The sequence below is a fragment of the Equus quagga genome, chromosome 10 (assembly GCF_021613505.1).
Source record: "Equus quagga isolate Etosha38 chromosome 10, UCLA_HA_Equagga_1.0, whole genome shotgun sequence".
In the NCBI taxonomy this organism is placed as follows: domain Eukaryota; kingdom Metazoa; phylum Chordata; class Mammalia; order Perissodactyla; family Equidae; genus Equus; species Equus quagga.
The window spans coordinates 71,080,783-71,095,663 of NC_060276.1; the positions used below are offsets into that span (position 1 = coordinate 71,080,783).

Here is a 14,881-nt window from a genome sequence, read left to right on the forward strand (position 1 = left end):
TCTCCCACCCCTAATATACTTCCTGGTGGAAAGAAAGCATGTGAGAAGGAAAGCATATAGTGGCTGCCACTTGCTGATAGCTCTTCGGGGAAATCCTCCCCTCTCTCCCTGACCAGAGAAGACTCTCCATTTGAGAAATAAAGAAGATTTGCATGCTTATTCACTTCCAAATGGCAAGGCCTGAGTCACCCAGGAAATGCCCACTGGAGGGAGACAGAGAGAATGTCTCCAGATTTTGTATCTAGGCCATTGGCTCCACTGCCCGGGGACCTGATCACCCAGCCTATGAGGACCACTGAGAAGCTCGGTCCCATCGCATGCTGCTCGTGAGCCCCACCACAAACACTTACCAGCATTCTTCCTCCCCTGCAGCAACGGGAAGCACTGCAAAGGAAACAGAAGAAATCAAGGCACTGCAGAGAGCCAAGCATTATCAGAACTGAAAGGGATCTTTCACATCAGCAAGTTCAACCTACCCATTTTACAGAAAGACACACTGAGGCCCACAGAAAAGGAAAACGAAGTACAAGTAGGGAGCAAAGTGGAGCCTAGAAGCCCAGACTCCCGACTGCCCACTCCAAAATACTTTCTTCCACTTTACCAGCTAACTCCTCTGGTTCACTTCACTCTCATGGAATGGAGAGTGCCTCCAGGTCAGGGGATTGGAGACAGTCTGCATAACTCACAGTACTATTCCAAGGCCTGACAATAAGGATTATCGAGGAATTGGTCACCATTTGCTTGGCACATACAATCTTTGGTATTGCTCAACCAGGTTAGAAGCAAGACATGTTGACAGAAGGAGCAGTATTTAGAATTAGAAAGCTCAATTTCAGGGCCACCTTCCTGTACTTACTGGTTATGTGACACTGGACATAACCTCTTGAGCCTCAGTTTCTGCATCTGTAAAACTAGGATAGTAATAGTCTCAACCTCATAGCCTTTGTGAGAAATTAATGTACATGAAAGCATTTTTTAAAATGATAAAGCACATTATGAAGTCATTCAATCAACAAATATTTATAGAGCACCAGTGCCCTACGGAACACTATGCTAGATGCTAAGCATGTAGCAGTGATCTAGACAAATAAAGTCCCTGTCTTCATGGAGCGGGAACAAACATTAATAGGTAAACAAACAAATAATAAGGAAATTTCAGACATTACTAAGAACTAAAATGGAGAAACTTTCAAAAACAGGATGAGGTAGAGAATGATAGGGTAGGAGGAATACAGTGGGGATTGCTTTAGAAAAGGTGATCAGAGAGGGTCTTTCAGAGGAGCTGCACTTTGAGCAGAGGCCTGAATGACAAGAAAGAGCTAGCAATGTGATGATCTGGGTGCAGAACATTCCAGACAGAAGTTGAAGAGAGAGGCAAGAGCCAGATTATTCAGGGCTTTGAAGGCCAGGGTGGGGACTTGGGCTCTGATGCTAGTTACAGTAGGTTGCCGTTGGAGGGCAGACAGCAGAATGACAAGATCTGATTTTCACCTTAGAAAGCTCACTCAGACTGCTGTGGGGGAGGGATTGTGGAGCTAGAGTGGAAGCAGGGAGATCTCTTAGGAGGCTTTTGCGATAGTTCAGGTAAGCATTTGTCGGTGGCTTGGGCTAAAAGGGTAGAGATAGAGATGTTAATTCAGCAGTTAAGAAGGAAAGAAAGAAGGGTGCCTCTTAGAGGTTGAAGGGTTTTCTTGCCTATTCTCCTGCCTTTATGCAGCCAGCCTCTCAATCAACCGAAGGATTATCAGGGAAGAATTGACCATAGTATTTGTCATCTCTCTTATCCCCTGCAAATGATTGTCACATCAGCTGTAGACACTTGACCACAATGATTTCTAGTCCTAGGAGATTAGTCTCAGCCCTCGATCACCCTAAAATGACTAAAGGTCAGACCCAGCCTTGGAGATCACGAGACAACCTAATAAATGTTAAACCTACAATTGGCCACAGGAGAGAGGAGAGGTAGGAGGTGTCCTCGACTGAGTGTTCATTGGCAGGGCCCTCGAGGGATGTTAGTGTGAGGGAGATGGAAAATTCTAGAATGAGATAGGTGTGAAAAGAGGAGAGAGACTAGGAGGGACACATATGAAACTCCCCTAAAAATCTACAAAGTAGACCTATGATTAAGAAAGTCAATATAATTCTTAGTGATGGACAAAAGGGGAGTAAAAAGAAAGCATGAGAGAGTGGGAGAGAAGGAGGAAGCAGGCCCCTGTGAGGTCCTAAATGTGACAGTCATGGGAGATTAGGAGATGAACTGATGGGTTAGACAGACTGTTAACTCTGCAGTCCTGTTCTATTCATGTTAAACTCTCTCCTTTCCCACCCTACCCCCCAACCCATCGTAAGTATAACAGAATTAAAGACAGCTCAGGAGTTAATTAGGCTTTAAATTTACACAGGGATTTATAGGTTACAAATAGGTAGCCTTGCTTGACTGTTACAAACATTCTACATGGTAGGTTTCCTTATCATCTTGTGACACAGGAGGAAAATGAGGCCCAGAGAAGTGAAATGACTTACTCAAAGTCACACAGCTAGTAAATGTCAGAATCAAGTTTACACTTTAGGCCCACGGGGCTCTCAATTTTATTGCATCCTATTCTTTTCTCTCTGTGGTCCAGAATAACCTGGACTGGGCCAGGACGATAAGTTTCACTCTGCTTTGAACTCCGATCCCAGTGCTGTTTGGGTAGCTGAGAGGCTTACAGGGAAAGATGAGGCATGAAATTTTGTATCAGAGTTCTGCTACAGAGTGAAGGCTCTTTTTGTTTCCTGGCTGTAGAACATATTCCTCTCACTTGGGCGTTCTGAACCCGGGAGTCCAGCAGCTACAGAGACAGCAACTCTGGAAGAAGACCAGGATCAGTGGTGACAGTCTTCCCATCCAGTGCGTCATTCATTCACTCATTCATTTACTCGCTATGAGCCTCCTCAGGGCCAGGCCCTGTGCTGAGTACTCAAGGACTCGGATAAATCAGGTATGTCCTCTGCCCTTGAGGACTTCACAGCCAAGTTGGGTGGGGCGGGTAGGCCACGTGCGCAAATCGTCACAATTCCAGGGAAGTGCCACGGGAAAGGATAAAGCTTTGTGGAACTGAGCAGAGGGAGTGATTAGTTGCTGGGGGTGCAGGTGCGTTGTCATGAGGGCCTTCATGGAGGAAGCAGCATTTGGAACAGGTCTTGAAAGATGAATAGTTGTTCGTGAGGCAGACTAGGGGGCAGAGAGCATGGCAGGCAGAAGGAACAGCATAGGGAATGGCAAAGAGGTGTGGACCTGTGTGGTTTGAGGAACTGTGTGCAGTCCAGCTGGAGAGCAGAGTGCCAGATAGAGAGTGAGAAATGATTCTGGAGCAGCAGGTAGGGGCCAGATCATGAAGGACTCTGTAGATCATGTGAAGGGACTTGAACTTTACCCAAAGCCCAGTGGAGAGCCATTGAAGGGGCCTAAACAAGGGGGTAACATAGTCAGATTTAGATTTCAGAATGTTTATCTGTTGAGTGAAGAATAGATCAGGAATGGGCGTGGGGGAGGGAGGCTAGGCAAAACTAGAGACAGGGAGGCCAGAGCAGATCAGGGCAGTGGCCTTTGGGATAGAAAGGTGGGGACCAATATATAGACTATTTACATGGTAGAACCAAAGTAAATGATAGGATGTGAGAGGATGAGAGAGGAGTTGAGGATGAATCCAAGGTTTCTGGCCTGGGCAACTGGGTGGGTGATGAGTCTATTAACTGAGGTCAGGAACAGAGGAAAAGGCATGGTTGAGAGCAGGTGGAAGGGGAATCTTCCTTTTGTAACGAACCTCATTTTGGACCCATTGGATTTGAGGCGTCTGTGGAGCATCTGCTCAGAGCTGTCCAGTAGGCACTATGGCAGACCTGCAGATGCAAAGCTGCACAGCAGCAGATATGATCCGTGCCCTTGAGGAGCTTGCAGTCTAGTTGGTGATAAAGTGACCAGACAGAAAAAGATCAGGAGTTTTTAAGAGAAAAAGAGAATCATGTTGAAAGAGTGAAAAAGAGAGAGCCAGAGCCAAAAGGAGGATAGGAGAAGAAAGCTGGTTGCTGGGTGAGAAGTCGGGAGGTCTGAGAGGGGTGGTTTGGAGACAAGCTGCAAAGGCTACTGACAGGCTTTGTCCAGATGCAAGCAGTCCTCAGCCATGAGTGGCCAGGACAGAGCTCACTCTGCACAGCATCCTTTCTGCTGGGCCTACAGGATCTATGACCAGTCCTTGTCCTGCTATCTGAGGGCAGGCCTGGAGAGACTTTTCGTCCTTTCCTTGCCTGGTTTCTCTGCTCCCCTCTCGGCCCCTAGCCAGCCCTGTGCCACAGGCCCAAGCCTGGGGCCAGTCATGAAAACACGTTCTTCACATTCCAGCCTCCCCCAGCCCTCTCAGCTAGGCCACACAGAGCCCTATTCACAGCCTGACCCTCCCTCCCTCTGGAGGGGGCTCTCACCGCCCCCGGGGCCAGCCTGTGTTTTCCCAGCACAGACTATGGCTACCATGGGAAGCAGGCTCCCCTGAACCCTCAGGAGCTGACTCCTCTGTCTTTTGGGGTCTCTCCACTGGGAGGAGGTGCATAGGTGTGGCCACTTGTACGTACATGTGTGTACCTGTGTGTTCTAAGCACTCAGCCACTTTCTTCTGGGCTAGGCCTAGAATAGGGGCTGTGTCGGGCTGGATGCGGGTGGATAAGACATTGGCTCAGTTCTTAGAGGAGATCACAGTCCAGCATGGAGACAGCTGGGCACACAGACAGCGGTGTGCAGGCTGGGGCTGGAATGAGCTTGCTACCACGTCCTAAATTGGAGCATTGGTGTCAGGGTGCCACTTTTAAACCCCAATCAAGTGGCCTGGGAACATGTGCTCGTGTGCAGAGTGTGACACCTGCTGGGAGTGGGGTGCTGCAGGCCTGAGGGACACCAATCTCTTCCTCAGAAAGAGCAGAGGAGACCTGGTTTAGAGTAGGACTGATCGACACAAGCATTCAGGGCTTGACCATGTGCCTTTGACCCTTTACTGGGCCTCAGATTTGTTGCCTATAATGATAGGTGGCCCCTGACAATTCTTATCCTTCCATCATGAGGTAGAGGGTGAGGGACGATCCCAGCCGCGAAAGGGCAGTGGAAGAAATGGCTTCTAGAAGGTCTTTGTAGAACTCAGAGTCCGGGACAGCTTTTTGAGGAATCCCCAGAGGGTCTATCTGCCCGTTGTCCCCACTCTGAGGGTACAAGCTGTCCCATAATAGCTTGAAGGGTGGGACCTCTCGGAAGGGCTGACTCTCCTTTCCTACCCAGCAGGAAACCTTGGTCTCATACACATTCACCCACCCCCAAAAAGAGTACCCGATCTGTAGTCTCAGGAACGTTGATCTGCATATCAGTTTATAACTCATCCCGTGACAGAAATTCCTGCTCCCTTGGACTCTTTTCACCTTAATTCTTTCCTGCCAGTCTTGGCAGGACCTCCCTTCCTCACTCCTCGCCTGGCCCGCAGGGCCACTCCAGGCCTTGCTCCTTGCCTTCGGACCCTTTTCCCCGAGCCTTCTCCAGCCTCGGGCTCCACTGTCCTGCCTGCCTCTACAGCAGGCGGGAGCTGGGCCAGGGAGGAGAGTGAGAGAGCAGCTGCAACCCCCAGGGGTTCTCTGGATAATCTCAGGAATGCCATATCCCAAAGACTTGACTTTCCCACCAGCCAACAGGGACCTTCCTTCCTGCCCAGAGCTTGGGAGTCCTTCTGGGAGAGAGGCCTTAGACAGAGTGAGTGCAAGAAGGGACCGGAGGGGAGAGACACAGTGGTTCCAGGGTGGAATGGAGCCTTTTTTCCAGACTCTGGACTAGTTCAACCAGCAGTGGGAGTAGAGATGGGGATAGGAGGAGTGGGAGGAATCACCTAAACAGCCCACTTCCCGAACTTCGGGTGGTGACATCAGTGTTTCCCACCATCTTTTTACTTCCGCAGGATGTACCCAATTCTAGGCTCTCCTTAGGCTGGTAAAATGTCTCCTTATTTTATAGATGAGGAAACTGAGAGCATAAGCCATGGGGCCAGGGTCACCTAGAGCAACCTATCAACTATCCTCAAATTTAACTCAGATTTACCGAGTGCCTACTGTGTGGCAGGCCCTTTCATATATGTCATCATTGCAATCAATTATGACGTAGGGAGTATTCTTCCCGGGTTGTAGTTGAGGAAACTGAGGCTCAGAAAGAGGAAGAAGAGGCAGACCCTGGTCTAGCAGATTGGTGTTCTGTTTCCAGCAGCTACTATGTTATATCATTATACCACATTCCTCTCTTGAGCTCCCAGAGTGACCCAGCCCAGGGTAGAGGAAAGGCCAGAGAAAGTCAGCCCACGTCCATTTCTAGGGCCTTAAGCCCCATTCCCCAACTGCAGGACTTCCTTTCCTCTGCCCCTTGGCAGCCACGGCCTTGGAACTGCCAGTCAAACTGGACTCCAAGGTCCCTGGGTGGCAGCAGCAGCAGGAGCTCAGGGGTGGGCCAGAGGGATGGGGTCAAGGCACCGCTCTTGCCCCTACCCCCACCGTGAAACTTCTGACCCCACATCCCAGCACAAGCCGCCTAGGCTGGTGCTCCCTGTTGTTGTTACTAATGACTTGGAAATGCAGTCCAGGTCCTGGCTCCCAGAACTTCCCAAGCCTCCAGCTGTTCTCAGGCCATAGGGGCCACCAGGAAGCCCGGCCTCCAGTGCAGGCTCATTTCCCTGAGCCTGGGCTCCCTTCCTCCTCCCCAGGGACCATGAGTGGAAATCACTGACATTTGGGGAGCAGGGTTTTTTTCACATGGCCTGGAAGTTTAGAGAAGTATACGTATATGAAATATAACGAAAGTGCCAGAACTGGAAGGACTCTTAGAGATAAAGCAATCTAAACTCTTCACTATATAGGTGGAGAAACTGAGGCGCAGATCACATAAACACAGTGGATAGAACATGGACTTTAGACCTAGATTACCTGGGTTTAAAATCCCAAGTTTATCACTTCATAGCTGTGTGACCCCAGATAAGTTTCCTCACCTTTCTGTATTTCAATAAAATGAGGATCATGAGAATAATAGCACTTGCCTTGCGGAGTTATTGTGATGGTGAAATGAGTTAATATATGTGAAGGGCTTGGAACAGTGTCCACCACATAGTATGTGCTCTATAATTGTGAACTAATATTCGTTCTAACTTTCTTTAGTGCTTTGGGGAAAAATAGTAAATGGGGCATTGCCAATCTGTAGGCTTTCCTACTTAATTTCTGCCTCCACCAGCCATATGGTCAGGTACTTCCTCCACCCCCAGCAGCCCCGACTCATACTCCTTTTGGCACCAAAGAAGCTGAAAGCAACGTAAGAATTTGTGTGTCCAAGACACAAGTCAGATTCGAAGCCTTTCTTTCTACTCCCTGTCTCCCCTCTCCAGTGTCCGTCCCTGTCTCTCCCACTCTCTAGAACAAATATTGCCCAATCTCAGATGACTCTTGAGCAAACTACACCAATTATGCTCGGATGGAGAAAGTGGAGGAGAGAGACAAGTGTTAGGAGTTCAGATCAGACAAATTGCGAAGGTCCCCATCCGCTTCCCCAAGCTGGGCCCGCTTTCAAGATTGTTCTGGCTGTGCTGGTGCAGGAAGTACTCTACACTCCAGTTTAGCCACCCCTTTGCCTTGAAGACTAGGCAGGAGTACCATTCACTGGTGCTAGATGGACTAAAATTGTTAACTGAACAGTTTTGTCCCGACATTTTCTGAACTGAATCAGTCATACCCACCAACAGGACACTTGAGGGTTGTGAGTGTGAAAAATTCTCCTTTTATATCTGCTAGATGGTAAGCTCTATGAGAGTAGGCACCCATAGCTATTTTGCTAACCACTATCTCCTCAGGGCCTAACACAGTGCCTGGCACATAGTAGGCCCTGAATAAATATTGCTTGGTTGAATAAGTGAAGGAATGAATTCCCCAAGGCTATTCCCAGCCTAAGGAAACTCCCGTTTCATTTAAGAGAACAACGAATAAACATCCTAACAGGCTTTGCCATCATTATTTCATGTGATCCTCTCCACAGCCTTATGAGATAGGAACTACAGTTTTTCCCAGTGTACCAATAATAAAAATGGTTAGTGCTCACTAACAATGTGCCAGGTACTTTTCTAAGTGCTTTAGACATATTAACCCATTTAAGCCTCATAACAGTCTTGTGAGGTGGGTACTATGTTTAGCTTCATTTTACAGAGCAGGAAACTAAAGCTCAGAGGGGTGAAGTAACTTTCTCAAGGTCATACAGCTAGGAAGTTGCAGCTCAGATAGGTGGAAGGCCTGACTTTGTGTCTTCTTACTCTAGATCTGGTCTGTTCACTGCCTCAAGAGCACCAAGGACAAACTCTCGCCCACAGATGTGTGTCTCTTATTTTGACCCCTTGTCCCATCACGATTCACACCAAGCTCCTACAGCCGGGGCAAGTCCCCTGGCTCTGTGCCTCTTCCCTCTCCTGTCTCCAACCTTACTCTTCCTTGAAGAAGCTTCCCCTCTCTTTTCCTCCATAGATCATCCTTTCAGATTCCGAGCCAATTGCCCATCTCCCACATGCCAGGCTTGTATATACATCATTTTCTTGGCAACTCCATTAAGTCTTATCGACCGAACAGAGGTGGTTTGCCCAAGACCACTCAGCCGAGATGTGGCAGAGGCGGGCATAACATCCAGGTCCGTTGGACTCCATGTCCAGTGCTCTTTCTGCCACACCAAACTTCCTTCTGTTCTGAACTGGGAAACACCTCCCAGAAAGCTTCTTAGATCATCCAGAAACCAACCCACAACTCTCTTTAAGCCCATCTGTGCCAAAAACCTTGCCACAACCTATTCCTTCACCTCCGACCATAAACCTCTGCTTCACAGCTATGTGGCATATGTCAGCAGCGAGGCAATTTACAATTAACCACACAGGAACAATCCACAGTGTGAATTTTTCACCCATATCGGGAACCAGTACCCACCACTCAACTGACACATTGTTTGACTGGGCTGTGGAACTGCAGAGAGGGGTCTGGGGATGAAGCCTCCTTCTGCGGGATATAGGGCCCTGCCCTGCCCTTGCTAAGTGGTTTTTCCATGACCTGAGAATCTATGCCATAATTCCTTACTTTGGACCCAGTAATTGAGAAGTGGCTGTATGTACAAGTTTCAGATGTACACATGTACACTATCACTTACACACAAACACACACTCAGGCTGATTAAGGGACCTACAGCAGTGTCCTGAGATGAAACAGGCTATCTGAGGAAGCGGTGAGCTCCACATCATGGGAGGTGTGCAACAGTGTCTAGCCATCCTCTTGGTGAAGTGTGATAGAGAGGATTCCTACATGGAATGTGGGAATGGCATCCAGAAGTATTTGAGAGTTTCTATACATTCATATGCTCTCCTGAATTCTCGATACTCCCTCCTGCCCTTCCCACAACAAATACTCACTGCACGTAGCAAATTGGTCTTGCTTGGGATGACAAGGGCAAAGGTCTGGAAAAGTAGAGATGTCCTGGAGGCTGGGAATGGAACTGCTGAATCACCTAGTCATTGTCACACTTTCACCCCATATCCTGCCAGGCTGATTCCAGGGAAGACTGGAAAGCTGCAAGCTGGCCTGGGGGCAGAGAGGGCCCAGAATGTGAACAACCACATGTGAGGACGTGTGCTCACATGAGCATATGTATGTATGTGAACATGAGCCTATAGAAGGGGTGTGAAAGCACACACCCATATGAACAGGTGCTCAGGCAGCCAGGGATAAGAACAGTCACATGGAAGTCCCATGCACACTACGAGAGTGGACTCACAGGAAAAGGTGCTTGAGAATGTGTCCTTGGGTGAACTCAGGAGCACCTTCATGCACATATGACCAAGTATGTGAGTACAGTGACTGGGGAAAAAAATCGTGTCCCTTGTTGGACCGTGATTGGGTGGCTAACCTCTACGAGGCTTCCCAGTTTACAAGAGACTTTTCTGTCCATGATTTGTTTTGCCTCACATAGAAGCCCTGTGGGTAGGCGAGACAGGGTTACCACCACGTGCATTTATGTGTGTGGCATGGATACAGATGTTCCACCTGATATTGCTCTTCGATTCTACCAAAGAAAGCTGTGTTTGGATTTTGCCACAGAACAAGTAGGGCGATTATGGCCTATTACATAGACCATGTGTGGATCCTGCTGTGTCCAGAGCCCCTGTGTGACCTTGGGCACATCTTGTCCCCTCTTTGGCCTCAGTTTCTTCATCTGTAGTTTGGAAGGAGGAAGAGGGAGGGAGGGAGGAACAGCTGACTTCTTTTTTTCTTTTTTTGAGGAAGGCTAGCCCTGAACTAACATCTGCCAATCCTCCTCTTTTTTTTTTTTTTTTTTTTTTTGCTGAGGAAGACTGGCCCTGAGCTAACATCCCTACCCATCTTCCTCTATTTTATGTATAGGATGCCTACCACAGCATGGCTTGCCAAGCGGTGCCATGTCTGCACCCGAGATCCAAACCGGCAAACTTCGGGCCGCAGAAGCGAAACATGCACACTTAACCGCTGCACCACCGGCAGCCCTGAATAGCTGACTTCTATAGGTCTTTCTGTCTCTGATATTGTGTGACTACCTACCTATGTTATAAGAGGACAGAATTGAGGGACAGTAAAAAGCATTGATCCTCTCAAAGTCACCTAGAGGTCATGGCTGATATGGATTGGATCCCCAGCCAGATTCCCCAGCTCCCAGGTCAGTGCCCTCCAGGAACTGATATGCCCACGTGATGCAAAGAGAGTAACAAGAGAGAGGATCCATGTTCTGAGCACTCTTCATGTGCATAAAACCATGCTAGGTGTTGGAAGGGGCAAAAAGACACATCAAAGAAACAGTCCTGTGTGTACGCGTGTGTGAGTGTGAGGCTGTGGGGGGACTCATATGCATGTTTGGTTGTGCTGAGAGGCCATGGATACCTTCCCAGCCCCAACTGGCCTCCAGGGAAGACACATCAAACACATATGAAACTGTTTATACTGGGTTCATCTCACATTCAAACGTCTTGTCCCTTGGCTACCGCTAACCCCAGTGCAGCTTAAAGCAGTCCTGGGCCCTGGCCTGGCCTCTTGCCACCTTCCCAGTGTCCCTGGCTTCTGAGGTGTCACCCTTCAGCTCCCAAATGGATTGCTTCTGGTAACAGATTCAGACAGGGCCAAAGTAGAGGGCAGAGGGGGAGTTGTGGCAAAGGAGCAGATGGGACCTGAGACCTTAACTCTGGAGTTTTCAAATATGGAATAACCCTTGTTCTTTGCTTTGCTGCCCTGGAGGTACAGTTCAGAAATCGACTTCCAAAAGTCATGCGTGTTGACCACCTACTCCATGCCAGGCGCTTTAAAGACACCACCTCCCGGAATCCTCATGACATCTCTGAGAGGCAGGCACTGATTAATGTCATTTTGCAGACAAGGAAACTGAGGCTCAGAGAGGACTTGCTCAAAGGCACACAACCAGTATGTGTGCGTGTCTGTGTTGTTGGGGGGGGGGAGCTGGAATTCAAACTTAAGCTTCTCAGCTTCCTCCCTTCCTCATGCTTCTTCAGCTGATGGAGAGCTCCATATGGTGTGGGATGATAGGGGGCTCGGTTTGCCCATCAGGACCGCAAGAGAGTTGAACAAGATGATCCACAAGGGCTCTTTCAGTTATGGCAGGCTCTGACACAGCCAATGCCCCTCCCCACAGTCAGCTCTCGCTCTCGCACAGCCATGTAATTGCTCGCAAGGGGGCCTGGCTCAGAGAGGGAAGGTGGCTCAGAGCAGCCCATGCACTTGACTGACCTTACAAGCCCAGATGGCCTGCCTATCTGACTGAGGCCTCAATGCAGGAGCATTCAAAAAGGAAACACAAAACCCAAGTATGTGTATGGATTTGGCAGGCTGCCTCTTAGCCCTGAGATCTAACCATGTGTTGATTCGTGTCTGCCACAGCCCTTTGTGTGCACATGCATGGACATGTGACTTTGCATTGTGTGCGTGCTTCTGTATGTCTACCTAATTTTGCATATGTGCCTGGGTCTGTGTGCGCCTACCTCTGTATGTGCTTGCAGGCACATGTGTGAGTCTACATGCTTGTGGATATGCACTGCCTGTGCGTGCATGTGAATTTGGATGTGTTTGTCTCCTTCTATGTATGTGTACGTGTGCATGCTTGAATGATGTGTCTATGCATATGTGTGTGCAGCTAAGAGTAATATATCCTGTGTTTGCAGACACCCACATGAGTGAATGTGTGCATGTGGGCCAGTGTCTGTGACCTACGATAGAGGTCCCTGACCTTTCTTGTGACTCCTCTATCCCAACAATTTCTAAGAGGCTGACGTGGGTTGGGAGTGTTTGCTGGGAGTCTGAGAGATTGGGGTAATGAGTGTAAAGGGATTTAAATTCATGCCAAGTACCCAGAATGGTTAACTAGTGTAGTGGACAGCAGTGCCAAGTGGGTGTCAAACCTCACAGGCACTTTCACTTCCCCTTTGCCCTGTCCTCATTATTAGATGTGTCTCTCATCATCTCCTCCCCACCCATCCTTACTACCATCACAGCCACCTTCCTGACCTCCACGTCACGGCTTGGGCCCTTCGACACCATCCCCACTTGAGGCTGCTAGAGTGCTTTTCTTAAAACCATCCACTTAATTATATCCCTACTTTACTGAAATCACCCCCATCCCCTAAAACAACAGTCCCAAGACATTGGAATTTCATGGATGAGGAAGACAATTTTTAAATAAATAAATGGGGGAACAGTCAGAGAGTTGCAAATTTTTTATTTTGCTGAGGACAGACTTTTTAAGAATCTCTCACTCCTATCTCATAAAAGAAAGATCATTTGAACACCACTTCCATAAGAAGAACATAATAGTCTCCAAATGAAGAATAGTCCTTTGAGTTGAATTCATTTAGCTTTCTGAAAACTGAGTACTACATCATCCCCACTTCTCTCTCATTTCACCATAGATTGGTGAAAATCTCATTTGGGCCCCCTGTTAGGTGAGGACCACGAACCCACAGATCAATTCCAAACCCTATGGGAGGCAGCTCCCAGTTCCCCATCTCTAACTCCTCTCTCCTTGAACCCTGCACTTGACACACGTCACAAAACCAGCCCCTCCCCCAACCCACCATCACTTGACTGCCTCCAGACTCGCTCATGAAGTTCCCTCTGCCAGGCATGCCTGGAATGCCCTTCCCCCCTTTTCGGACTGACAAACTCGTCTCTTCCTTCCAGCCTCAGGCTCAGCCCAAATGTGACCTCCTGAGAAACCTTTCTAAGTCTCTCCCAGTGGAAGTAATCTTTCCCTTCAAGGGTCCCAGCCTTACTTTCATCCTATCTTACAGGCAAACTAGTTGTTTAAAGGTCTTCCTACTGGGTTGAACTGTGGGATGCCACATAGCATCAAGAAGAGTATAACGACTTAGGAGTTCAGATCCCAGCTCTGCCAGTCATATCTGAGTGACCTTGTAAATATTTCTTAATTGTTCACACTGTTCTTTCCCCACCTACAAAAGCAGGAAAAAAGTGGGTTGTGGTGAATATTACCACAACAGTCAATGAATTGAAAGTGCCTATGTCTGGTACGTAACAGATGCTAAATAAATTCCAATTCCTTGGTTCTTGAGAACAGAAATCATGCCCTACACATCCTTGTGTGTCCTGCTGTGCTCGTGTACCCCCCATGTCCAGGAGACAGCAGGCACTCAACAAATATTTATTGACTGACTGAATATCTAATATTGTGTCTGGCATATAGTAGGTGCTTGATAAAGATTTGTCACTTTTCTTATGTCCTCTTTGAGGACAGAAGCCACATCCCTTTTTGTCTTTGTGTAACTCCTATAGTGCCTAGCACAGAGTAGGTGCTGAATATATGTTAATGGAAATTAGTAATAATCCCAGTAGTTACCGTTATTTGTATGGACGCTACATGCCAGGCATCACATTAGGAACTTCACACACATTATCTCATATCTGCTTACATTTAATATGTAAACAATAACACCAACCTCATCATCCTATAAAGTTGGAGTCGCTATTGTCTTCATTTGAAAGCTAAGGAAACCGAGGCTTAAGAATCTTGCCTTTGTGGAGAGGCTGGAAAGCAACAGAAGCAAGTTTTATGGAAAAGAGTTTTATGGAAAGCAGGAGAAGCTCACAGAGCTGGTTAAGTGACAAAAACAAGACTTGAACCCAAGCCTTTCTAGCTCCAAGATAGTCTCAGAAGCCCATATGCCTTGCAGCCAGCACGGAGGGTCCCCAGCTGCCTCCTTCTCCCCTGAGCAGTGAGGTAGGCTGGGTCTGGGCAGCCACTTACCTTCACTTTCCTGAAGCAAGCCCAGAAAACGTCCAGCAGAGGCATGGTGGGGTGCAGGGAGCTTACAGGGCCTAGCAGAACGCTGCTGGGCACGAGCCTCTCCCTCTCTGGGGATTGAGCTAGAGGGGACCCAGGGCTCGGCGAGAGCCAGCCCTGGCCCTGCGCTCCATCAGCCAGCACTGAGAAGGGAGAGGCAGAGCAGCGCTGGCCTGAGCTCAGCTCGCCTCCACACCCAGAGAGCCGAGGGAGGGAAGAAGAGAGGGAGGGAGGGAGGGAGGGAGGAACGGAGAGAGGCTAGCTAAGGAGGAGGGATCAGGAGGCGGGTCACTGATTCAAACTCGGCATCGTTAGCCAGTTGGCTGGGACTGGACAGCAATGCCAGTTGAAATTCCCTGAACGTTACAGTTTCTAAGCTCGGAGTGTCCAGTCTGCCTGCTGTCTCACCCTGCAGTCCCACCACCTGCACTCTGGCATGCCTGCCTGCTTGCCTCCTGCTGAATGATACACCAGCTCTCC

General features: G+C 48.6%; 1 protein-coding gene across 2 annotated transcripts in view; it reads right to left on the reverse strand.

Annotated features, from left to right (window-relative positions):
• The window catches only part of STARD8 (StAR related lipid transfer domain containing 8), a 73,352-nt gene extending 58,803 nt beyond the window's left edge, over window positions 1-14,549 (reverse strand). The window contains exons 1-2 of one of the 2 annotated variants that reach the window (XM_046673572.1): window positions 14,366-14,502; window positions 351-384 (exon numbers count right to left, since the gene is read on the reverse strand). In XM_046673572.1, the coding sequence (XP_046529528.1) occupies window positions 351-384; window positions 14,366-14,410 (79 nt within the window). In that variant the 5' untranslated portion in view covers window positions 14,411-14,502. Of the gene's footprint in view, window positions 1-350; window positions 385-14,365 lie in introns of both variants that reach the window. The other variant, XM_046673575.1, reaches the window with a different exon arrangement.
• Window positions 14,550-14,881: the final 332 nt, after the last annotated feature.